Consider the following 25043-nt stretch of genomic DNA (forward strand, 5'->3'; position numbering starts at 1 on the left):
GCAGGCCTGAGAATCAGCCGACAAAAAAATCCTTACCTGTCCCAGATCGAGGTTGGAAATACATTTATGTATTTGCCCTAAATGACAATCTACGAATAACTTGCTCCTATTTCCCGATTCTGAGAGTTCTATTGATTTTAGAAAGGTTTTTGGAGGTTTCCTTGGAACAAGGGATGATATCCTACTGATAAAAAAGCTTTAACACCAAAAATATTATTTTGTGACATTTTTTTGCCTCTAAAATGCACTTTTGTGGGCGAAATTTATGGTCAATTTGATTATTTGCTTGGTGTCGCACACTGTATTCAAGAATATTTCACTTTATACGGCGGCAGCCAGCATTAAGGTGGGGGAAAAGCGGCTCAAGGAAACCCACGACACGCTAGGCATACACTGGTAATGGCTTGTTTGGTTGAACAACAAAGTAACAAAAGTCCAAAAATAGTCATTAAGAGTTTAATATTAATTGCTGAATATTCACATATTCTACAGACATTCATTTTACCAGAGTAAGCAGTAGTATTAAATGTGACAGATGCTAGTGGTTGAGAACATAACCTAAAGGGGGCAGGGAAATGGCCAGAAAAATGGTTATATAACGAAGCACTGTTGATTCCTCCATATCTGACTACAAGCAGCAGAGATACGTTTACAGCTAACCAAAAAAATTGCAACTTTTCTTTTGCAGATTTTCTATAATTTTTAGTTAAGGACGCGTGACTTGTTATACGGAACAAACTTCCCGCAGACCAACAAGGGCAACTCCCATTAAAATTCAATAACAACATTGCCTCTTTCTCCAAACACATGACTGGTTGCTTCGTCTCTGGACAAGATGGTAGGTGGAGACGAAGTTTTCAAGATGAGCGACGATATTATGACAGGAGGTCAAAGGTGACCTGGTGACCTTTAACCCCTCGGAAACAGTTTTCTTCTTCGGCAGTCTACTCGTCCTCGAGAATCTTTTCCTCAACTTTTATCAAGAATTCAATGGTCTCTTCCTCGAAATTCTCCACGTGACTGTGTATCTCATCTGTGTCTATGCCTGAAATCATACAACACAACATTTGAACCCATCAATGGTTTCCTTTGTCTTGAATCACATATGTGAAGAAGTTATTTTTTTCATTCACCATATGTAATACGTCTGTTATGGCTTCCAGACATATATGTTGTACAATAACAGCCTCAGTCTATTCACAGGTAAAGCAAATCATCCTGTTTTAATTTCACACATAAAAATTGAGTTCGCATAAAATTATAACTATATCCATAATATTGATCTATCCAGTACGGGGATGGAAGTGCTTTGGTCTGACTAAGTTTACACAAGATCAGACATGAACTAATAGAGAATGGCTAAAAAGATTCGCATAGAAAGTTGGCTCTAGGGGAACAACAGTAGGTCACAATCTGCCGGTCAAAACTGTGGACAATATGTAATATATTAATGGCAGGAGATACCATGGTTTATCTTATGAAAGTCTTAGGAGACCTACACTATTCATTCATAGTGCGGGACATGCCCCAGAGTTTGGACGTACCATTTCTCAGCTCCAGCCTCCTCTGCTTGCCCTCCTTAAACTCAGCAGCTTTGTCCTTCTTGTACTGAGTGAACTCCTCAATTGCTTTACGCCGACGATCAATGATTTCCTACAAAAATAGACAATGGTCATTCTATTTTCCTTTCTATGTCCATCAAGCCGCTATGATTACTATCCTTAACATACAAGAAGATTTAAATGTCAAACAATCTGATGTCGTTCTGGTATATGTAAGACCAAAACTTGACAGCCTTGTTCATTCATTTTGATTTATTTTATTGCCTCTTTTATTGTGCAAGCCTCTACCATTCACCTTGCACATCATAGGCTAATTAGCCGTGGTTCAAACAACACTTTGTTGAACTTGCTCAAAGGTGTGATTATGTACAAAAGGTAAATGAAATATACCTAACCAGGCTCATATCCACCATATATTGTACATATATTAACTCCTGGTGCTATTCTCATATGCATAGACAAAATGACTTCCTGTAAAATGAAATATGTACATATTACAGGAACTCCTGGTAAGATTCTAAGGTACCACAGTCATGGACTCCTAAATCTCATGCCTCAGAGCCATGGATTCCCAACTCTCAAGTACCACAGACATGGACTCCTGAACCTCAGGTACCACAGACATGGACTCCTGAACCTTAGATACCACAGTCATGGACTTCTGAACCTACGGTACCACAGTCGTGGACTCCTGAATCTCAGGTACCATGGACTCCTGAATCACATGTACCACTGACATGAATTCCTGAATTTCAGGTACTACAGATATGGACTCCTGAACCTCAGGCACCACAGTCATGGCCTCCACACTCTCAGGTATTGTAGACATGGCATCCTGAACCTCAGGTACCAAAGTCTTGGACTCCTGAACCTCAGGTGCCACCGGCATGGACTCCTGTATCTCTGTTATCACAAACATGGACTCCTGAACCTTCAGCGCCACATACATGGACTACTGAATTTCAGGTACCACAGACATGGACTCCTGAATACCAGGTATCACAGACATGGACTCCTGAATCACATGTACCACAGGCATAGACTATTGAATTTCAGGTACCACAGACATGGACTCCTGAATACCAGGTATCACAGACATGGACTCCTGAATCACATGTACCACAGACATGGACTAGTGAATCTCAGGTAACACAGTCGTGGACTTCTGAACCTCAGGTACCACAGACATGGACTCCTGAACCTCAGGTACCACAGACATGGACTCCTGAACCTCAGGTACCACAGGCATGGACTCCTGAATCTCAGGTACCACAGTTGTGGACTCCTGAACCTCAGGTACCACAGTCATGGACTCCTGAATCCCAGGTACCATGGACTCCTGAATTTCACATACTACATGGACTCCTGAACCTCAGGCACCACAGTCATGGGTTACCCACAGAACAGGGTTATCTGAACAAGGGCTCTTTGTCAACCCACAACCATGTTTATACCTAAGTGGTGCTCTCAGCTGACTTACCTTTGAGGCCTTAGACTGGCTCATCCTGTCCTTCAGCTCAAACTGAGTGGCATACTTCTTCATGTTCTTCTTGATTTCCTGTAAACCAAAAGTGAAACAAAGCGTGAGTTTTTTGTAACAACCCTGGTACGACAGCTCTACTGCTATATTAAATACATTGTGATGGGTATAGATTTTTCATCTACATAAAACTCAATGTGTATTATTTACCAACAAAACAACTAATTTACAGAGAAATATCACAGAAAAAAAAGATCTATTTGTCGTAACCTGGCAGTGGCTGTCACTGATACATTTATCTCTACGTGCCATACAAACCTTCCTGACCAAAGCTTCTGTCTATTGTTGCATATGATACGTCAGTGTAATCTCATACTATTCAACTGTTTTGCCAAGAGCTGCAGATTCTGAATTTGATGTAATCATAGCATAATGTCAAAGTAAGCTCTCCTACATCTGTAGTGTGAGGACCGGGATGCAAAAAAAAAAAAAAAAAAAAAAAAGAAACTGGTTCTTTTAGTTTGTTCTTATTTAGGTTCTGTTTTGAAAGAGTGTCACCAACCCCTCACTCTCACAGGGAAAATTCCTGTAAGACTGCAGCATAAGTACATTATCACCATCGTATTACCTTGATCATCTCCGGCGTGAGCAAAGAAGGTGGGCGTGGTCGCCACAGGAACTGACAGAACCTGTCTAGAGTTTGTTTCTGCAGAAGACGACCCTGAAAGCTCCAGATCCAGTAGGCATTGTCCACCTGTAACAGTGACATTAACAGTGACATAAGCCGTACATTATGATTTCTAGGTACTCATAGGAGTTAGTGGAGAGTCCCAAAATTAGGTGGACTTCATCCTTTCTTCCATGATTATCTTTCAAGTAAGCTTAATTATACAGGGTGTCCCCGAAGTCGTGCACCATCCTGATTTTCATTTCTTTTCTGTGTTTCAGATTTAATGCTGATTTTAGACTTTTTTCTCTCTTAATTAATTATGGCTAATTAGTTAATTATGGATAATAAACTAACAGTACAAGAAAGAGTTGAATTGGTTTTTATGTTTGGAAGAGATGGGGCTCTGTAGCTCAAGCATTCACCTTCGACCTGGATGGTGTGCAACTTCTGGGACACCCTATATATAGCATATTAAAGTTCCTTGTAAATTAGTATCCTGCCCTAAATATTTTACCTGAATGATACATTAGAAAAAATAAATGAACAATTTGACATCATGTTCAGAAGTTTGATGTATGTCAAAATCCTGTTCTTGAGGTGTACATAATGAACTAGAGTATGTCACCTATGCTGCTGCTTGTCACCTAGGCCCACTCTGTCACCTGGGCTGTCACAGTTAGCCTGGACTGTTTACCTTGTGTCCCCACCAGCTGACAGCGGATGCCACGTATCGGCCTGTTGGGTCCCACTCCACGTCTGTGGCCATGAAGTGCTCTGTCTGGGCCATGACTGTGACATCAGATGTGTCCCACAAACTCCATCACACCACTCATGCTGAAACAGCATAGGCTTACAATGTAGCCATAGTACATCACACTTTGACTGCATCTCATTTATACATGCTCCAGTAATACAACAACTTAGGCACAAAATGACAGTGTAAGACACAGAACAGAAAAACATTAAATATTTCTTCACATTCATTGTTACAGGGTTAAAGTTCCATGGACAGAGAAATCAAAAGGCACTGCTTTAGCTACATGTATATTTCATTTGGAATTTTGGAGAACAAACATGTGCCTTACTGGTATATTTGTTGTCTTCACCAGCAGAGAAAATTTTACAACACAATGATTATGTAGTTTTTTCCCAGAATTCTGACTTACTTTCTGAGGCCTGCCACGACAACAAACTGCCCCATAGGTGACCAGAACAGGTGATTAGCTTGTCTCTTCTCCAAAGTTTCTGGTAAATACAAGGAAGACCTCATTGTGTCAGGTAAACAGTGAACATATAGATGTACATACACAGTGCCCAGAGTACATGTGCATACACAGTACCCAGAGTTCATGTACATACACAGTAACCAGAGTACATGTGCATACACGGTAACCAGAGTACATGTGCATACACAGTGCCCAGAGTAAATGTACATACACAGTAACTAGAGTACATGTACATACACAGTACCCAGAGTTCATGTACATACACAGTGCCCAGAGTACATGTACATACACATTAACTAGAGTACATGTGCATACACAGTAACCAGAGTACATGTACATACAAAGTAACCAGAGTACATGTGCATACACAGTGCCCAGAGTAAATGTACATACACAGTACCCAGAGTACATGTACATACACAGTAACTAGAGTACATGTACATACAGTGCCCAGAGTACATGTACATACACAGTAACTAGAGTACATGTACATACACAGTACCCAGAGTACATGTACATACACAGTAACTAGAGTACATGTACATACACAGCACCCAGAGTTCATGTGCATACACAGTACCCAGAGAACATGTACATACACAGTAACTATAGTACATGTACATACACAGTACCCAGAGTACATGTACATACAAAGTAACCAGAGTACATGTACATACACAGTACCCAGAGTACATGTACATACAAAATAACCAGAGTACATGTACATACATGGTAATTAGAGTACATGTGCATACACTTTATTTATTCATTTATTTATTTTATTGGTTTTTACGCCGTACTCAAGAATATTTCACATATTTCACAGCCCAGGGGAAACCCCCGACCATCCGCAGGTTGCTGACAGGCCTTCCCACATACGGCAGGAGAGGAAGTCAGCATGAGCTGGACTTGAACTCACAGCGACTGCACATGTACATACACAATAAACTAGAGTACATGTACATACAAATATTACTTTTAGTGCTGAAACTTCACATACACCTTAAGTGCTTTATACAAACATCAACAGAACTTTCAGCATTAAGCAACACGAGAAACTTAGTCCTGGACGACATGTTTACGTTAAAACCGTACGTTGGTCTTCAACACGAATGACTTGTGAGGATGGGTAGATCTAGCTGGATGCAAACACAACTACTCACTTATAAGCTCCACCTTGCCAGCAGGCTTGATGTTGTAGAAAGACACAGATATCCTGGGGCTCTCTCCGTGAATGAAGGCAAACTTAGAACCTGTCGGCTCCCAGGCAAAGGCATGGATCACATCTGTAATTGCAGAATTATGCACCATTTGGTATTGTCTGTTGGTTTATACAAATTTACATGCTCTATGTAAATGTACAATGGATAATGTATTACAGAGGATTCCTGAGCAATAGAGCAGAATGTAGGTGTTACATGTATGTATCTATCCATCTGGTTGTTGTTTAACTCCATACAATTTTTCCAATGTGTGACCCATGCATTTTGTCAACAATGTCATGTAAGGGTCTAAATGACTTTAACAACACTGCTGACCTCCTGTTCAGATTGCCAGCACAGCCCTCAGAAGATTAAAGGTAAGTAACCCAACCCCTCACACACATGTCCTTCTTCAGCTTCAAAAGTATGAGTGGTTCACAAAATAATTTAGCCTACCTTTACATTCCACTTTATCTACTGGGATCTGCTTCTCTCGTATCCTAAACAACTCAAAGTTGTAATACATGCCCTGAAAATAAAGCGCGACCATGAATCTACAGCACACCACAATACCTATCCGGCTTGTTCACTTTGTATTCAACGGGCTGTTATAAATGTACATTCAGAGAAGAGAATTTTTCTCATGAACGTCAGTTGAAATTTCTTTTGATAGCTGACCCTCAATGGTAAACTCATCAGTTTTGGCCATTTTGGTCAAAGACACATGTACTTTGAAAACACTGGTTTCTATTAAAATCAGATTTGTTATGAATATCAACATTAATTTATATTTCAAAATTTGTGAGACCATCAGATGACTGTATTTAGCAGAATACCTGAGCATCAGGGTTAATCTTACACTATATTTCCACTGTTCCTTCTCCTCCACCTTCTTAGCCTTGGAATACCTGTCCACCTTCATGCAGAGGTAATCCCCGTTTTTCTGCCAGTGCATCTTACAGTCGGCCACGCTGAACAGGTTCTTGATGCACAACTCCTTCCTGCTTGGGATCTCAATCAGTGTCACCCTACAGGGGACGTTCTGCTGCTCAGGCACCCAATATGCTATCATGTTGTCTGTGGGTGACCAGGTGAAGTCTCTGAAAAATCCCGAGGACCAAAGTCAGAGCAAGAATCTTGTAAAGTCTCATAATGACGATGGCAAACAGATTAGTAGGTGAAACTGGGAACTCTTTCAAAATATGCCCACTGCTTAAATAAATATAATTACTAATTTTTGGTGAAGATTTATGTCCATACTGCATACATATAGAAATTAATTTAGATGTCCAAAAAAAAAAAAGATGAACAAAATTATAAGTACATTGTAAAAGTTACATATTTATCCATTTGATTGAAGAATATTTCACCTATACCATGGTGGCTAGCATTAAGGTGGGCTAAACCCACAACTATCCAGAATGCTGCTAGCAGACCTTCCCACCTAGGTCACATTGTAGTTACACAATTATGATTATTATTAATATATTTAATGTTGTTTAAAGTTGTATGCAAAAATTCCACTAATAAAACAGGTGTGAGTGGAGGGGAGGAGAGTGCCAAGAATAAACCACCGATCCATAGCATGTTACTCACAAGCTTTTCAACAAGCCATGTACATACCATGCAGCTGAGCCTGTCAAAAGCTTCAGTATATATCAAACCAGAAGGCTAAAAACAATGGAAACATGTTTTGGGACTTACCGAACACCTTGAATCTTTAAACTCTTTTTCTCAAGCATACCAAATGACTGAAACAAAAAGGCACAGAGAATTAGAAACGTCAAATCCTATTCATACTAACATGGACAGTGACAGAGGCAATCTCATTCAGCAAAATAGACTGTTTTTAATTTAGGACTTGAATGGCAAATATGTAATGTTTAAATCTTTCAATAATATTTAAAACTGGCCAGGAATTACTGAATTATCCATTTGATTATTTCCTGATGTCATACACAGAAAATTTCCCATATACCAAGACAGTCAGCTATCAACAGGTTCTTGTCACCAAGGTCCAGTAAACTGTGAGAAGAGGGAAATGGTAAGTAAGTACCAAATAATCATATCAATATGCACACTAACTACGCTAAATCACTTAAACTTTCACATGTGAAGTGTTGTCATTTACTTTCGCACAATCTGAGTTAGTGACAAGATGACAGAACACAGTGATTAGCCCTGTTTCCACCTGTTTCTTTACCCTGCATGGCACTTAGCAGCTCTGGTTGCTAATCCTCGCCACATGGGGTGACAATGAGGTGTGCAGGTCTCCTGACTAGTAAGCCTACATGTACATCTCTATATATACACATGAATGAAACTGAAGAAAGTATTAAGGCAGGCGATGTCTATTACAAATTTTTAAATTCCAAACACTGTCTCAAAGCATGACCACGCCAAACAAGGGTCTGTACATGTACAATGTGCAGTGCAGATGAACCTATTATTCCAGTTAGGCCTAGGTGGAACTCACCTCACACGATTATCTGGTGAACAGTTGTCTGCTGAAAGCCCTCATTATGCAACAAATATGTGTACAAATGTATTTTAGCTAAAAACAAATTTCACTGAGAAGTATCTGTCATCAGCTTTCCATATCCATGTTATTCCAATTTAGTATGTCAGTCTACACTCACATTTGTTTCTACACAGTCAGTACTGCCCTCCTATTATATATCGGAGAACACAGAAAACATACCCCATGCCAGGTTTCCGAAAACTACCACAATTTACTTTTACACTTTTATGGCAGCAGTGTGTGCGAGTCCTGCATATCGGGAGACAGAATTTGTCTGAATTGTTCAAACTCCGTCACTGGCTTTATAACAAAACCTATGACTTCATGTATACAGTTTTGCCTAGAGGTGATTTACATGTGATCAATGGGTAGACGTGAAAATGTCGAGTTCTGTGATTGTTAGTCGCTTGTATCTACATGTAGATAAAACCAATCTGTATGCCTAAATATTCATCTGAGGGGGCTTAATTAAATGTTACGGAAATTAAGTATTCATGTTTATAAAATGTGGGCGAAACTAAGTTGACAATCTTTCACATTACGACAGAATGAACAGGAAATGCTTAGATGCAGCAGGGCAAGCGCCCGTGTATAGGCGTCGCTTTAAACGCAGTTTGCCATTTTCATCTTGTCTGCTAGTAGGCCTAGTTAGCACGTATGTATTCACGGATTGATAAATTCTGCTACAGCTTCGGATATGGAGAGCCCTGCAGTTTAAAAACAGATATTTGACATGACACTCCATATGCGGAATGGTACTGGGTAGTCATGCTTAATCTAGATTCTCTCACAAACTGTCATCTATCACTAAATAACGATAATGAAACAATCAACCTGTTGCGAAGTACATTTACTAAAATTATTATGATTAAAACTGAGGAAAACATGAACTGTTGGTGGTGATGAAGTGCTCGGTGCGAGCTTGATGATTACATTCTCTAATTACATAACAACTCTCAGTATAATCCCCGGACCACCACTGATGCTCTCCTGCAGCGCCCAGTCGGTAACAACCACAACCAAAGCAACAAATCCTGGGATACACAATGGATGTCCCAGGGTGAAACTTTAGGTTAATTACCGTACCATGTATGACTGCATCAGACAACCTATGTCAATGTGTCAATGAACTTACTGGTGTTTCATAGATACTAATGCAATCTTGTCCTAATCTGGCGAAGTACTGTCCATCAGGACTCCATCTGAAAGATGGAAGGACTACACATGAGCAAGTTTTTAGATAACATAAATAATATGAAATAGATTAACGTCATAAGGCAGTTTAGAGTCAAAGTAAGTTTACACAAGCTCATCTGAAACAACACCTTATGCCCAAAATTATTTACTACACAGGAGTTAACCAGTGTTTTCAAGACTCAGCAGTTCAATAAATTTAAATACAAGGTTATTAACAAATATAAGTTTTCCATCAAACTAATGGCACAGGGCTTGTCTCATACGTAACAATTTGTGAAGTTAAAATTCATACTTAAATATAGGCCATGTTGATTGGTTTTCACAGTGGAAGCCTCTCTTCTTGTGGCCGGTTCGGACATCCCATATAATAATGGCCTGGGGGTCTTCTCTGTTGTCAGGTAGAGGACTGAATGTCACAACGTATCTGGGAACACATTGCCAATAACATATGAATCAAGCTCTTTCACCCAGATCAAACAGAAAAGAGCTGAACAGCAGTCAAATTTCAACAGTTATGAAATCATAGGAAGTGGACATCAAAAGTCTACCCTTTTTCAACACAAGCTGAAGTGGCTTGTTATAGGCAGCCCTTAAGTTTTATTGTATGTGACAACCTGGCATCAGTTCAGTTATATTACACGATGTATGATTGCATATTCATAACAAAGGCTCACAAACTTCTCACTGTGAATTTTCCAAATGCTGAAATTGTACCTTTTCCCTTCTTCTGGCCTCATTTACATTAAAACAAAAATTCATTTATTTGTTATGCAACACTATAATTGTAACAATAATGCCTTAAAATATTACTTTTGATGCCAATCCTCAAGATTTTTCTAGTAAGAAATTAATCTAACTTTGCAAAATTAAACTCTTCAGCGGCTCTATATGGTGGATGAATAAATCAAAATATAGTAAAATGTGTCCCCCCAAAAAACTAAACTTTGGGTGAATGGCCATGTGCTGGAAAACTATAGCATTACATAATTGCACTAAGAAATGAAAAAAACACCCCAAATAGTACTGAGTTACCTTTCACATGGTGAGAAGTCAATGAGCTGGACACCCTGATGCATAAACCTCATGATCTGTTTGAACTTCTCCCCACCCCAGAGTGCAATGCCCTTCTGATGGAAGGTGGCCAGGTATGTGCCCTTAGGGGACCACCTCACATATGTCTCTGTCCACCTCTGTCGGGCAACAAACAGTGATTCTATGGTTATCAGCTTGGATGAACTGTGCAATTCACAATCACACCTCTGAGAGACAAAGTTACAACATAAACTGTTGTACATATTTGTTAAATCAAAGTGACTAAAATAATAATGTCATGAATGTTAACTCAAAACAAGACAAATATTCCTGGATATTTCTCTTTCCATTGAGATCCACAAAATTTCTTCTTTAACTGTTTAACACTATTTAGATAGTGTCTAACTTACAGCTCTCTCCTCAACAAGCTTGGCCTCCTGGGGAGTATTGAAGAAGATCGCAGTTTTCTCCCCTGCATCGTAGATCACACTGTACTGGTCAGAACAGTCTGGGTCCATCAACCAAGAACGGAGGTTACCCTAAAGTCAGAAATGGCAACCATACACAACTCTGACATTCACCAAATATTTTTACTAAGGCTGTTCAACACTTGGGTTAATTATACAATAACAAGCATACAGGTGAGGACAGGGCTTCAGAGGGACAACATACGGAGCCTCATAAAGCCTCATTAGTTGGGGCTGGATTAGCTATGACAAGAACAACACTTTACCAGTGAGAAACAGTTTGGAATAAAACGCGTCGCTTCTTGAATGTAATGTGTAGTACATGCAAATTTAGCAGCCCTTTTCGCCACCAAATTGGAGTAAAATTGGACCTTGTGAAAGGAGTAACCATACACGTTGGAAATGGAAAGCTACATTTGCAAGGGGGTAATAAACTTGTTACCGTGTCTTTGTAAGGCTGCACCTCTGGAGGCTCCCACTCATCAGGGATGTTAGTGTATCTACAAGGGAGATAAATCTGGTGATGTGAGGAAGTCAGAGGAGACAAAAGTTAGGCCAATCTTCACACATGATTACCTGTATTAATGTACCGCTTACCACAGAAAACAATGACTGAACAACTGACTTGAGGTGTACAATGTGTGGAATTATACTTTATTGTAGTAGCCTTAACAAATGATTAATATGTAAACTGATGTATCTACAAGTCTTCAGTTAGTTCTTAACAACAGCAACTTGCCCAATACAGGCAACGGTTTATTTGGGAATTTCTGTATACTGTGACAAATTTCATATATGTCTGTAGTTGTCACTTACCTATCAAAGTCCGAGAAGAGATTTACAGCAAATGTGTGGTGTTTGTCCAGCTTGTAGTTATTGGCAGTTTTCACAGCCTCTTGAGCATGCAGAGGAGAGGAGTACTCCAGAAAAATATACCTGAAACATTAATCACCCAGCCCTTATCAAGACTATCAAGACTGTCAAGTTACACAAACACATTCAATCAAACAAAGAACAAGACTTTGTATTCCTGGTGTTCAGGAATTTGAGTAAAGAAGAGTATTTGAGAAAATACTTGCAAACATTTGCAAAAATGTTAATGTCAAGTGTGTGATGATTTTGAAATGGGTATTGACAAATGTAAATAACAATAAAATCAGCAATACATTTGACATATAATTTTACTAGTAAAGCCTTGAAAAGTGGTCATATTTTTACAACTATTAACTCAGCCTTGGAAGTTCAAAAGGAAGACACCTGCTTGACTGGACAAAAAATGTCTACAGAAGATGTCAATTATTAGCTTAAATTTAACATACCCTTTTGTGACCCCATCCTGCTTAGGATAATGCTCCGTAACAATTCTTCCGAATTTTAAAAAGATTTTACGAATAACATTTTGTAGTTTTTCTAATCTTTCAGCACCAACTTGAGGTACGTTGTCCCACTACAATCACAGAGTCAATGCCATCAGATTCTTTTGGCTTAGATTTCAGCAGATCTCCTAATAATTCTGCAAGAAAACAGAAATAAACAATGGAAGACAGGGAAATGAATATTTATTACAGTTCAAACCTCTAGCTATGTTTTTCTAAGAAAAGTGCTACATCTTTATCAGGCACAAAGTTAGTAGATTGGCAGTGAAAATTGTCACCCTGTAAGGAATGCTATCTTTGTGCCTGTTTTATGTTATGGTATTTTGTTTGAGGTATGATTAATAATTAATAAATTATTCAAAGTGAAAGTCAGGGGAGATATGTACAGAGAGGTCAAGATAGCATTAACTGAACAGTATGACCTGGTTTAACAAGCAGGGCCCAGTTTCACAAAAATGTCGTACATAAACTAAAATCGCACACATAGGTCAATTGTATGGTAACAATGACGTACAAAATATCGAATGAGAATTGCATGATTAAAAAATGTTACTACACTAAATATCTATATCACTGAAATCCAGCATTGGAAATCGTGTCCTCATTCATGGAACTGATAGTAAACACAAAAACTGAAAAGGCAAATTACAAAGTATTACTCAGACTTTTTGTCCTTTTATTGACCGTGAAAAGCAGCTGCAGCCTCAAACTTCAAACGCCACTGTCCTTGACTGGGTGCTAATTTGACCACAACTGCTCTGTTGTGGTGTGTGTAATGATGCATATACTGAAATGCGGGCGTCGCTTATCACAAGCCTTCATCACACAGTACTTGTGGCACTGAGTCTACTCATATGTTAAAGCCTCTCCTGTCGTAATATTATCTTAATCACATTACATATCCACATGTGAGACAATTCGGATATGAATGAAAAAACTGTCAGTGTGGCAGTGAATACCAATCATTTATTCATGCTACAATCATTTTCTTGTACATCAGCATTTGTGAGGATTAGTTGGCAGGACAATTGGACTATCTTCGGCAAATGCAATATGCTTTAAGTATAGAGTCTGCAGAGATCTGTCAACTGCATCTCTCACATCTGGATAGAAATGTAATTTTACATAAGCTGAAATGAACTGTTTTTTGTATATGACAGACTGTTGGGAACCATATCACCTGTTTGGTACTGTAACTAGAGGGGAAAATAGCAAGACAAGTCAATGCCAGTAAACTCTTTGTTAAAAGCCAACTTCATACGATGGTCAAGTGAAGAAAATATCAGTGTTCACACTGGTAGTGGTACATAGCGTGTAACTCTAAAGCGTGGTACTGTGTCCCCATTACCGACAAGAAATGGGATGCCATTCAAGTCTACACCTCAGTGTTACCAAGGGGGAATGTACGCCTGCTATGTACGAACAGGCAGTCTTATCTCATATATGCAAAATTTACGCTGGAAGACATCAGGTCTGGAGCCCTTTCGTTGAGTGACATGCATAAAACCGCACGACAGGACACTTTCCGGAAGCCGCACATATTGCTATTCTACAGCCAAGATCAGAGTCATTACCCTCATCCGTGACATCATCGACGAATCCTTCAGGGTCACTAAAATCAGGTTCTTCTTCGTAACCATTTTCTTCAACGTCCTGATTCTGCATTTCTGACTTTTTATGCGATCTGCGTGTCTCCGTCTCTCCCTTTTCCTCCGCCATCTTGAAAACCTCGTGTGCCGATCGGCCGGAAGTAAACAAGAGCGCATGTTCGGCGTGTAAAATTTGGCGGCAGTAGTGACGAGAAAAGTCAAGGGTATGTGGGTTTCCTAACGTTTAATTTGTGTGTTCTTGTAAAATATCATCGTCCCGTCGACAAAATTACGAAAACAGGAGAAAGTAGTTAAAAATTTTACTACTTTTGATCCCAAAGATGACAAAGTGCTTAAAATCGGCAATGATCCAACGTAGTAAAGGGTACTGATAGAGTTATTCCCCTTGACCAAGGTGTATATGATCTCACATCGATGGCATTATCTTACACTCAAGTTTCCAATGGCTCAGCCACTGACATCTACAGATACTTTAAACTGAGAATCACCCGTTAACCAAGGACACCTGAATGTGATAACAAACAACTAAAATGTCCTACTGACCCAGCCAGAGTTACTACACTTCGGTAGGCCTTGAGGGTGATCATGAAGGTCATATAGTTATTCCAGTATTCAAAATGAGAAAAGATTTTCGAATGAACTCCACACAGACCCTATCTACTTTTGCCCATTATGTAATTAGTATGTGATGATATTTGACATTGTGGAAATTACACTCTAACAGTGTAACTGCAATTGAAAGTTTGAAACTCAACCATTACATTAAAACTTTTTGCATCTGTCAATCATGAAGATCTGTTTGACAAGCGGGCTAGATAATCTACTGTCCTCAAGAACACCTGTAAAGTACAGAAACACCACACAAGGCTCACTTTGTGAAGATAGGAGAAGTAGGCCTACTAAGCCCTTGTTCAGGAATTTTCTTGTTAATTATTTAGAATGAGGAATTATTATTATTATAGAAAGAAAAAATATCAGTTTCACTTCAGAGTATTGGGCCTACCACTCTGGAATGAATCAGTGAATGACTGATTTTGGCAGTATTGCAGCCATATATGGTTGCAGTGTGGAATTGTATAGGTGGCAAACCATAATTTATGTGATAATCACGTTTTCTAGTATGACAACATGTAGAAAAGAATGTGCAATATCCCACATGGGACCAGGCTGGACATGTTGGCTGGGTTGATCATGGTTTCTAGTATGACAACATGTAGAAAAGAATGTGCAATATCCAATGTGGGACCAGGCTGGACATGTTGGCTGGGTTGATCATGGTTTCTAGTATGACAACATGTAGGAAAGAATCTGCAATATCCAACGTAAGACCGACCGGCCCGGATAGCACAGTTGGTAGAGCGTCCGCTTCGGGACTGGTAGGTCCAGGATCAATCCTTGATCGAGTCACACCTAAGACTGTAAAAGAGGAAGTTGTAACTTCCTCGCTTGGCGTTCAGCATGAAGGGGATAGTGCAACGACTGGTTGACCCGTACCAGTATAATGGCTCGGGCGGTGCGGCTTACTTGCCTTCGGTAAGTCGTCTCAGTGAAGCAGCACTAAATAAAAGAGCGGTGGAAATCCATCCTGCATCAAGGAGGCACATTACACGTACATGCACCCTAATGATTCCTTCGTCGTCATATGACTGAAAAATTGTTGAGTACGACGTTAAACCCCAAGCACTCACTCACTCACTCCAACGTAAGACCAGGCTGGACATGTGTTGGCTGGGCTGATCATGGTTTCCAGTATGACAACATGTAGAAAAGAACCTGCAATATCCAAGGTGAGACCAGGCTGGACATGTGTTGGCTGGGTTGATCATGGTTTCTAGTATGACAACATGTAGAAAAGAATGTGCAATATCCCACGTGGGACCAGGCTGGACATGTTGGCTGGGTTGATCATGGTTTCCAGTATGACAACATGTAGAAAAGAATGTGCAATATCCAACGTGAGACCAGGCTGGACATGTGTTGGCTGGGTTGATCATGGTTTCTAGTATGACAACATGTAGAAAAGAATCTGCAATATCCCACGTGGGACCAGGCTGGACATGTTGGCTGGGTTGATCATGGTTTCCAGTATGACAACATGTAGAAAAGAATGTGCAATATCCCACATGGGACCAGGCTGGACATGTTGGCTGGGTTGATCATGGTTTCTAGTATGACAACATGTAGAAAAGAACCTGCAATATCCAATGTGGGACCAGGCTGGACATGTTGGCTGGGTTGATCATGGTTTCTAGTATGACAACATGTAGGAAAGAATCTGCAATATCCAACGTGAGACCAGGCTGGACATGTGTTGGCTGGGCTGATCATGGTTTCCAGTATGACAACATGTAGAAAAGAACCTGCAATATCCAACGTGAGACCAGGCTGGACATGTGTTGGCTGGGTTGATCATGGTTTCTAGTATGACAACATGTAGAAAAGAATGTGCAATATCCCACGTGGGACCAGGCTGGACATGTTGGCTGGGTTGATCATGGTTTCCAGTATGACAACATGTAGAAAAGAACCTGCAATATCCAACGTGAGACCAGGCTGGACATGTGTTGGCTGGGTTGATCATGGTTTCTAGTATGACAACATGTAGAAAAGAATGTGCAATATCCCACGTGGGACCAGGCTGGACATGTTGGCTGGGTTGATCATGGTTTCCAGTATGACAACATGTAGAAAAGAATGTGCGATATCCCACGTGGGACCAGTCTGGACATGTTGGCTGGGTTGATCATGGTTTCCAGTATGACAACATGTAGAAAAGAATGTGCAATATCCCAAGTGGGACCAGGCTGGTGATTTTGGCTGGGTTGATCATGGTTTCCAGTATGACAACATGTAGAAAAGAATCTGCAATATACCACGTGAGACCAGGCTGGACATGTTGGCTGGGTTGATCATGGTTTCTAGTATGACAACTTGTAGAAAAGAATGTGCAATATCCCACATGGGACCAGGCTGGACATGTTGGCTGGGTTGATCATGGTTTCTAGTATGACAACATGTAGAAAAGAATGTGCAATATCCCACATGGGGACCAGGCTGGACATGTTGGCTGGGTTGATCATGGTTTCTAGTATGACAACATGTAGAAAAAGAATGTGCAATATCCCACGTGGGACCAGGCTGGACATGTTGGCTGGGTTGATCATGGTTTCCAGTATGACAACATGTAGAAAAAGAATGTGCAATATCCCACGTGGGACCAGGCTGGACATGTTGGCTGGATTGATCATGGTTTCTAGTATGACAACATGTAGAAAAGAATGTGCAATATCCCACGTTTTCTCACAGAAAACTGATTTGAGCAAGTTTCCATCAAGTTAAAAAACAAAGATAGTGACCAAGTAGGAAAACAATTTTAAAGATTACAGTAATGCTTGGCTTATTATCTCAAAATGTCACAGAACAGCTATCCACGGTATGTATGTATAGGCTGCACACCTTTGTTTATGCTCACAGTTATCACTATATGTATTGATGCCTTGTGCCTGTGGCCGTCTTGGACATCTATGGAATGAATTTCATGTTCCGTCCTACAGAGAGTGTGCCTTTCACATTGAGCACTGGAACATGAAATTCTTTTGTTAGATATCTAACATGGCCACCAGTGTAAGTCACCTGTGGGTTATGCCCCTGTTTAATTCTAACTTGTGTGGCATATACATGTAGTTTGCCAGAATTCGGAATCAGACCGTCTCACTTCCAATTTTCTCCTATTTTCCCAATCTCTCCCATGGTGATTTTGTCACAGTGGAGCAATTCAAAGACACTGAGACACCCCTCTCGCTAAACCTATGTGGTTTGGTGATGTAATGCCATGGTTACCATGGTACATGTGTGTTTAATGTTACAGGCACAGTTTGCAGAATGCCCCCGTGGCACCATGCATTGTGATTTACATGGTAATGATAGTGTTTGCAAGCCTTGATGACCTTTTCTAGTAGTAAGTACTCTACGTGTGGTATCCTGTGACATTTCAGGTTGGGCAGCAACCAGCTGCAGGAAGCCCTGGTCAATGGTGGGCTATGATCCTAGCCAGTCAGTTCAGCTGTCTCAGACCGAGATCTTACTGGCAGGGGGACTGAGTGGGGCTGCTTCCAGAGCTGTGGGCCAGCCACTCGACGTCCTTAAAATACGCTTCCAAGTAAGATGATAATAATCTGAACAGTAATTTAATAATAAAGATAAATTAATAATAATTGCAGTTCATCTTAGAATCAGTATAATGTCCATGCACGCAAGTATTTTCATTGTTCTTATTGAGCAATTATGAGTTGGGTTGACTAAGCATGAATGGAGAACCAGACCACAAGTCTTGGCCTCACTGTTGAGGCAGCGAGATTCCTTGTTTGAATTCAGCTTGGCGGCCATCATTATGTCAGATTAAAGTCTATTGAACACAGTCTAAGGTTTTTTCAGACATTTTTTGACCTGGTAAATTGCATTTGAAATGTTGGATTCTACAGTGGCCTTTTCTGAACATACTGGGGCCAGTTATGTCACATCAGTGTTTTGACACTTGACACACACAGACTGCTAGATATAATCAATCAAAACCTAACAGACCTTGGAACGAACTGTTTCATGACAGAAATATAGTTATGACCTATATCCTTTAGGTCCCAACAGATCAGCGCAGAACAGGATGTTTTCAAGGCTTTTTACTTGGAAAAAATCTAAAAAAATAAATCAAACAATTTTTCTTGAGAGTTTTTAATGTTCTTTCATCAGATATATGCTTCATTTTAGTGTGTTTTTTGCTTTTAAGTAATTGCCTTGATTTTCAACTAGATTTCCATGGTGCCACTTCGTAACTGCAAAGCCAGTGGTTTTTACTTCAGACTGTAATTACAGTTACAGATTGAGCCAATCAAAAGATTGCACGTGTCCAAGTATCAGGGGTTGTATCAGGCAACAGGTCGGATCATCCGTGAGGAGGGACTTCGGGCTCTCTGGAAAGGTCATGTCCCAGCACAGTTCTTGTCAATTCTATACGGCCTTAGTCAGGTAATGACTCTCAGAAAACAAATATTTGATAGCTATTGGGCTATCTTGACATGCTCGTCTGAAATTCTTATTGTTACTGAAGTAAGCTTACATGTACAAGCCTAGGCAGTGATGCAGATTAACAGATAAGCCACTTGAGACTTAGAAGGTATTATTTAGCTTTGTTGGTCTTTAGATGAAGCAAAATTATATACAACTGACGGAATATTGGTATTACTGTCTGTAAACCACTTTTAATTTCGCAGCATTTTCAGCAACTTTATACCCAGCTGAGTGAACTGAAAAAATGGCAGCCACTCGAGATGAGGACTTCTTAATTCAGTTAATTTTGGTTTTCAGGTAATCCTTCATATTTAAGTACTTCATGTAACAAGTGAGTTATCTCATGATAACTTTGGCCTGACTGAGCTTATATCTTTGTGTTTGTTGCAGTTTGGTTTGTTTGAACTGATCACCAAGCAGTCATGTGACTATTTCCCGTCAGCCTACTCCACAGTTTACCTGCCTGTCACCCACTTTGTGTGTGGGGCCATGTCCAGCAGCCTGACCACCCTAATTGTACAGCCCCTGGATGTCCTCAGGACGAGGTTCGTGGCCCAAGGGGAACCCAAGGTAATAGGAGGTAAAGGGAGGCAACTTAGCAGAAATATGATCTCATAGTTGTCATACGTCGCATATAAGTTTGATGGATTTTTCATCAACTAAATACCATGTTGTGTGAGCAAAAGGTGTGGGAATGACATAAGAAGAAACAAAAAAGTGATTAGTGTGAACATCATTTGAATTAGCGTAGTTTGTCCACTTGTCTTGCTGGTATAAACAGTTGTTATAATGAATAACTGCTTGGAGTTGTTCTGTGAATGCCAAAGATATGAAATAAAGCTATATAGGGGGCCTCCGTGGCACAGTTGGTTAGCGCGCTAGCGCAGCTTAATGACCCAGAAGCCTCTCACCAATGCGGTCGTTGTGAGTTCATGCTGGCTTCCTCTCTGGCCGTAAGTGTGAAGGTCTGGCAGCAACTTGTGGATGGTTGTGGGTTTCCCTGGCTCTGCCCGGTTTCCTCCCACCATAATGCTGGCCGCCGTCGTATAAGTGAAATATTCTTGAGTATGGCGTAAAACACAAATCAAATAAATAAGTAAAGCTATATACAATGGTATTCCTTGACACGCGCTCTGAAACTACAGAGGGGAAGTTGTTTTAAGAATCCCCTTTTAATATGACACTGGAGATGTTTCAATCTCTTAAAAATAAACTTACTCATGGTATTCATGATTTAAATTTCAAAAATAGGTTACTCATATATTATTGTATGTGTGAAAATATGTTTGGCCAAAGTTTGAGAGTTTGAATGTTCAGATCTCGCCAAACTAAGAGTCTGAGTTTTTTTTCTGTCATCTAGGACGTTAATGAGAGGAGGCCTGTCATAGTGAGAGCAAGGCAGGCTGTGGAACTGCACAGGTTAATCTCTCCAGTTGTATATGTCATGTGACATTTACCTTCAGGTGTATACTGGGATGGTGTCAGCGGCTCTCATGATCAGGAGGCAGGAAGGCCTGACAGCCTTTTACCGTGGCTCTGTGCCCGCCCTCAGCACAGTGGCACCACAGATGGGACTCCAGTTTGGCTCCTATGCTTTGTTCACAGCCACCTGGAAAAACACTTTTGGCAGATCAACTTCAAATAGGCCTGGTTAGTATCTTCAAGTTTGGTTGACATGCTTTAGAGAAGTATAATAAGGCTTTCATACCAGTAATCAACTATCTTGAATTTGCGATAATATGATGAGATATTTGTATACTATTATGTAGTTTTCTCAACGTTTGTATGGCAAACCAGCAAGCAGATGCTTGACATATTTTAAAACACCCATTTGGAGGAAGTGGTCGTACCTCTTTCTCCAAAGGGGATGTTTTAAAAAACTGTTAGTTACCTAATTGCAAACTTGACCGGAATGAAAAAAGTCTCCTGGCTATCTTGACCTGTACGTCACTTTATCTGTATGTCCCCCACAGGAGCTGTGGAGAGCATGATTTGTGGGTCTGGGGCGGGTGTCGCCTCCAAACTGGTGGTCTACCCCATGGATTTGGTGAAGAAGAGGCTGCAGGTGCAGGGGTTTGAGGCAGCGCGGGTCAGCTTTGGGGAGGTCCGGAGTTACAGAGGCATGGTGCACTGTCTGCTAATGACCCTCAGAGAGGAGGGCCTAAAGGGGATCTACAAGGGCCTAACCCCCAGCCTTCTTAAGGCCGCCACAGTTGCAGGCGTCCACCTGTCCGTTTATGAACAAGTCTGTAATCTCTTTATCACCTGGAAGCATTGACAGCTGTAAATCCTAGCCAATCATATTTATGATTCTGTTTGCTGTTGTTTTTTTTTTAAAGTCTTACTTTTATATATAAACTTCCATCTGTAAAATTCTTAGGAGAAAATCTGGGATTGTCCAGTTTTACACTTTACAGTTTGTTCATAAAGTCGTGTCAGTGTACTACAGAAAATCATTGTTGTGTGTTAACTATGTCTTAAATTCATTTGTAAAGCTATGCCTATATATAAATTTAATAATAGAGTAACTTGATTTCTCTCATCAATACAGTTGCTGTAAGTTCAAGTCCAGCTCATGCTGGCTTCTGCTCCAGTTGTACTTGGAATTTTCTGCCTCCCACCTCCCATTCTGGTATAAGTGAAATATTCTTTAGTGCATTGTAAAATGCCAGTTAAAATAAATTAATAAATAAACAAATAGGACTTGACCTGCCCTTTTAGCCAAGAGATCCCAATCTCTACTGCATGTTTTCTTCTGACAAGATGCAGTTGTTGTTTGTGTAACCACAAACCAGGACACAATCTGTGTGTAGCACCTCAGAATGATGAGATGTTTCCGAGCTCTGCCCATCAAGCTGACCACCATCATATAAGGGAAAAACTCTATGGCTTACAACACCAATTAAATCAATGCTGAAAATGAATGAAAATTTATAACAGGATTATCTCCTCTCAAAGAGAAAACAATTAAATATACTGACACATAACAACCAAGTAAGAAGTTTTTGTGATAACATTATGGCATATATTATTGGTGAAAATTCACCATTACTTCTTTGTTTAGAGCTAATGGTCATGTTTCTCAAGCTGTTATGGTAGTGTTTGTAAACGGTGTATTCTTTTATGTGTTTTTAAGTTATTTTGTCTGTCTGGAATATTTTAGTAATTTGCTGTTACCATGCATGTAATAGTCAGGTGTTGCCAACTATTTTAACGTGGCACTCTTTCATGGTAATGAATCCTTGTACACTGTCTTGTCACTATTTATGATCGTTTTACGAGAAACTAGTACTCGTATATTTTTTGTGCGTTCTGTTTATTAACGGATGATAAACCTGTGACAAATTTGAAAACGTACAGTATGTACAAAGTAGTCTCCCCTGAATCGAAATAATGTAATAGCCTTCAAAGATAACACATTTTTCCATTTAGTTGAACTCATTGAGGCCTATCACATCATCATGTGTTTTTCACTGCATGCATGGATTTACGAGTTCATATAAGTCTTTATTTACCTTTTTTGAAAATACAAAAAACCGACTTATACCTCATTAAGGATAGGAGTATTTTACATGAGATTTTTTAAGGTTGCCTGTCAATGTACTAAAGTAGTAGTGGAATATTCCCCATCCCCTGTTCTACTTAACGAAGAACAAGCTTCCCTCTGTACAGGTCTGGAAGAAAAATTACAGTCCCGGTTGTTATGGAAGACTGTAGGGATGGGGGTGAAAGTAGGTCATACACAAAGCTCTATTTTGCTAAATAAGCGTGACTAACCTAGATGTGTTAATATACTAATTTTATGGTTGAATCTCAGTTTTTAATAGGAGTACGCTCCCAGCCTGTGCTTGTTTATATTAGGGTTATTGTGGTTGTTGTACTTCTGTGTCAGACTCCAGGACCTTTCTGAAAGCCAGTGTCATGGTTTCACTTAACGGAATCAAATTAACTGTTGGAATCCTTTTACATGTATGTACAACCCAAAAATAATATGCCCATTTTTTGCCATCAACCAGGTAATTTGGCGGACATTTGAAGCCCAAGTAAATGCCCAATGTAAAATTTAAAGCTTATCCTCTGTTTCAGACCAGTCGTATTGCATTCACAAGGACAGGTCAAGTCGGCAGTATCTGGTGTTTGAACTGAGCTGTTTCGTTTGTCCTTAGGTATTAGAGTGTTCCTTCACATTAACAACGCAGTAACAAAGATGAGCTCCCATATAACTTAAAGACACTTGGAATTTAATTTTATCTCTATCTTTCAAGACATGGGAATTACAAACATCACCTTTATTCCCCATAGGTACAAATTCAGTATGCTGTAAAGGTTACACTATCCTTTGCTATTCCATTAGGTGCATGCAAGCTGCTTTCTAATTCCTAATGCAGTTTAGCGAACTCTTATCTGTCCAACGTCAGTAGGATTTGATTGTTTTCTTTTAATCAAATGGAACAAGCTTACAATAAATAAGGTTGTCACCTGCTGAAGATAGATCTAGATTTGATTTTAAATTTTAAATGTTGTACTTCGATCAATTCCGTTTGGGAAATTGTAAACCTGTTATATTATTCTGTGCAATAGGTTTGTGAAGTGGTGGTATTTAGATGACTCGACTTTTCTTTCCTCCTTGTAAGGAGAAGAAGTTACCATCCTGACGATCAGCAGAGTTATACCATTTACAGCATTTTCACTTTAAATAGACGATAGTATATGATCTATTGTATGGTATCTCCTACACCAAGGAGATTGGTCTGTACATACATTACAACTCAGAAATGTTATAAAGATATTCATTAATTTGTATGTATAATAAGAGAAAAACAGTAGCGAATAGTGAAGCATGACAGAACTATATCCTCCTAAGAAAGAATGTAACCTGCAAGGGATGTAATGCAAGTCACGTTGAAGGAATAGATAATGCATAACACGTTATGTAACACATACTGTTAAATGTCAACTGTTAACTTGTATGTCTCTGCCTCACTCTGTTCACACAACCATTTTTCACTGGTGTTATAATTGAACTGCTTCTAACCGAAATTTAACATACACCTGATAGGAATGATATATGTAAACCTACATTGAAGCCCCATGTACTCCATACCGTTTACTTTTTCAATTGCTACCAAACCGTCACTATCGATGATTGCACAGAGGAATTGGGTGGAGCGTTTGCTTTTACATATTTTAATTGTTTGGCTCGTTTGCATTTCTCTAGCATATATGCACACTCATTTGAATTGTATCGGACGGAACTAATCTGTTTGGAGCACGATGTTATGGTTTGCGTGTATTGTGTCCTTTCCTATATTAAATAGCTCTCTTTCGTTCTTAATATTTATCCTGAATGTCGTATTATTATTTGACGTATACAGCATTTTTTAATGTTGAAAACAGTTTTTTGGAGACAAGGATTATTGCTATGCATAAAGAAACGAACTGTGTACGTATAAACAGATGCATGGATTCTTCCCATTGGAGATGGAATTCAGAGAACAGAAGCATTGTTGCTTATGAACTAAGCATGCGATTTGAAAAGATGAAAATAAATGGGAAATCATTATGTTGTATCCCGGAAACGTTAAAACAGTAAAAAAAGAGTGGCATGCGTTCGACTTTAATTGTTTGTATTTTTT

At 39.7% G+C, this 25043-nt stretch overlaps 2 protein-coding genes across 4 annotated transcripts; one reads left to right on the forward strand and one right to left on the reverse strand.

Annotated features, from left to right (window-relative positions):
• Positions 1-442: 442 nt before the first annotated feature.
• On the reverse strand, positions 443-14485 carry LOC135473859 (eukaryotic translation initiation factor 3 subunit B-like). The gene is given in 20 exon segments (XM_064753783.1): positions 443-1045; positions 1545-1653; positions 3043-3120; positions 3671-3796; positions 4407-4520; positions 4522-4546; positions 4879-4957; positions 6102-6224; positions 6597-6669; positions 7000-7240; positions 7845-7891; positions 9797-9863; positions 10151-10282; positions 10891-11048; positions 11301-11429; positions 11800-11857; positions 12174-12293; positions 12677-12801; positions 12803-12870; positions 14308-14485. Coding segments are annotated over 20 exon segments (2118 nt in total). The 5' UTR covers positions 14453-14485; the 3' UTR covers positions 443-944.
• Positions 14486-14517: 32 nt separating this feature from the next.
• On the forward strand, positions 14518-23138 carry LOC135473869 (mitochondrial thiamine pyrophosphate carrier-like). Of its 3 annotated transcripts, none has more exons than XM_064753803.1 (6): positions 14518-14546; positions 18339-18502; positions 19213-19365; positions 19798-19977; positions 20871-21057; positions 21381-23138. In XM_064753803.1, exons 2-6 carry the CDS (start codon positions 18374-18376, stop codon positions 21683-21685), a joined length of 954 nt encoding a protein of 317 aa, XP_064609873.1. In that variant the 5' UTR covers positions 14518-14546; positions 18339-18373; the 3' UTR covers positions 21686-23138. The 3 variants fall into 3 exon arrangements, with proteins under 3 accessions (XP_064609873.1, XP_064609865.1, XP_064609881.1); XM_064753795.1 differs by lacking the exon at positions 14518-14546 and adding an exon at positions 14761-14909; XM_064753811.1 differs by lacking the exon at positions 14518-14546 and adding an exon at positions 14761-14909 and having other exon boundaries at positions 19219-19365.
• The last annotated feature ends 1905 nt before the right edge of the window (positions 23139-25043 follow it).

This window comes from Liolophura sinensis, chromosome 1 (genome assembly GCF_032854445.1).
Source record: "Liolophura sinensis isolate JHLJ2023 chromosome 1, CUHK_Ljap_v2, whole genome shotgun sequence".
NCBI lineage: Eukaryota > Metazoa > Mollusca > Polyplacophora > Chitonida > Chitonidae > Liolophura > Liolophura sinensis.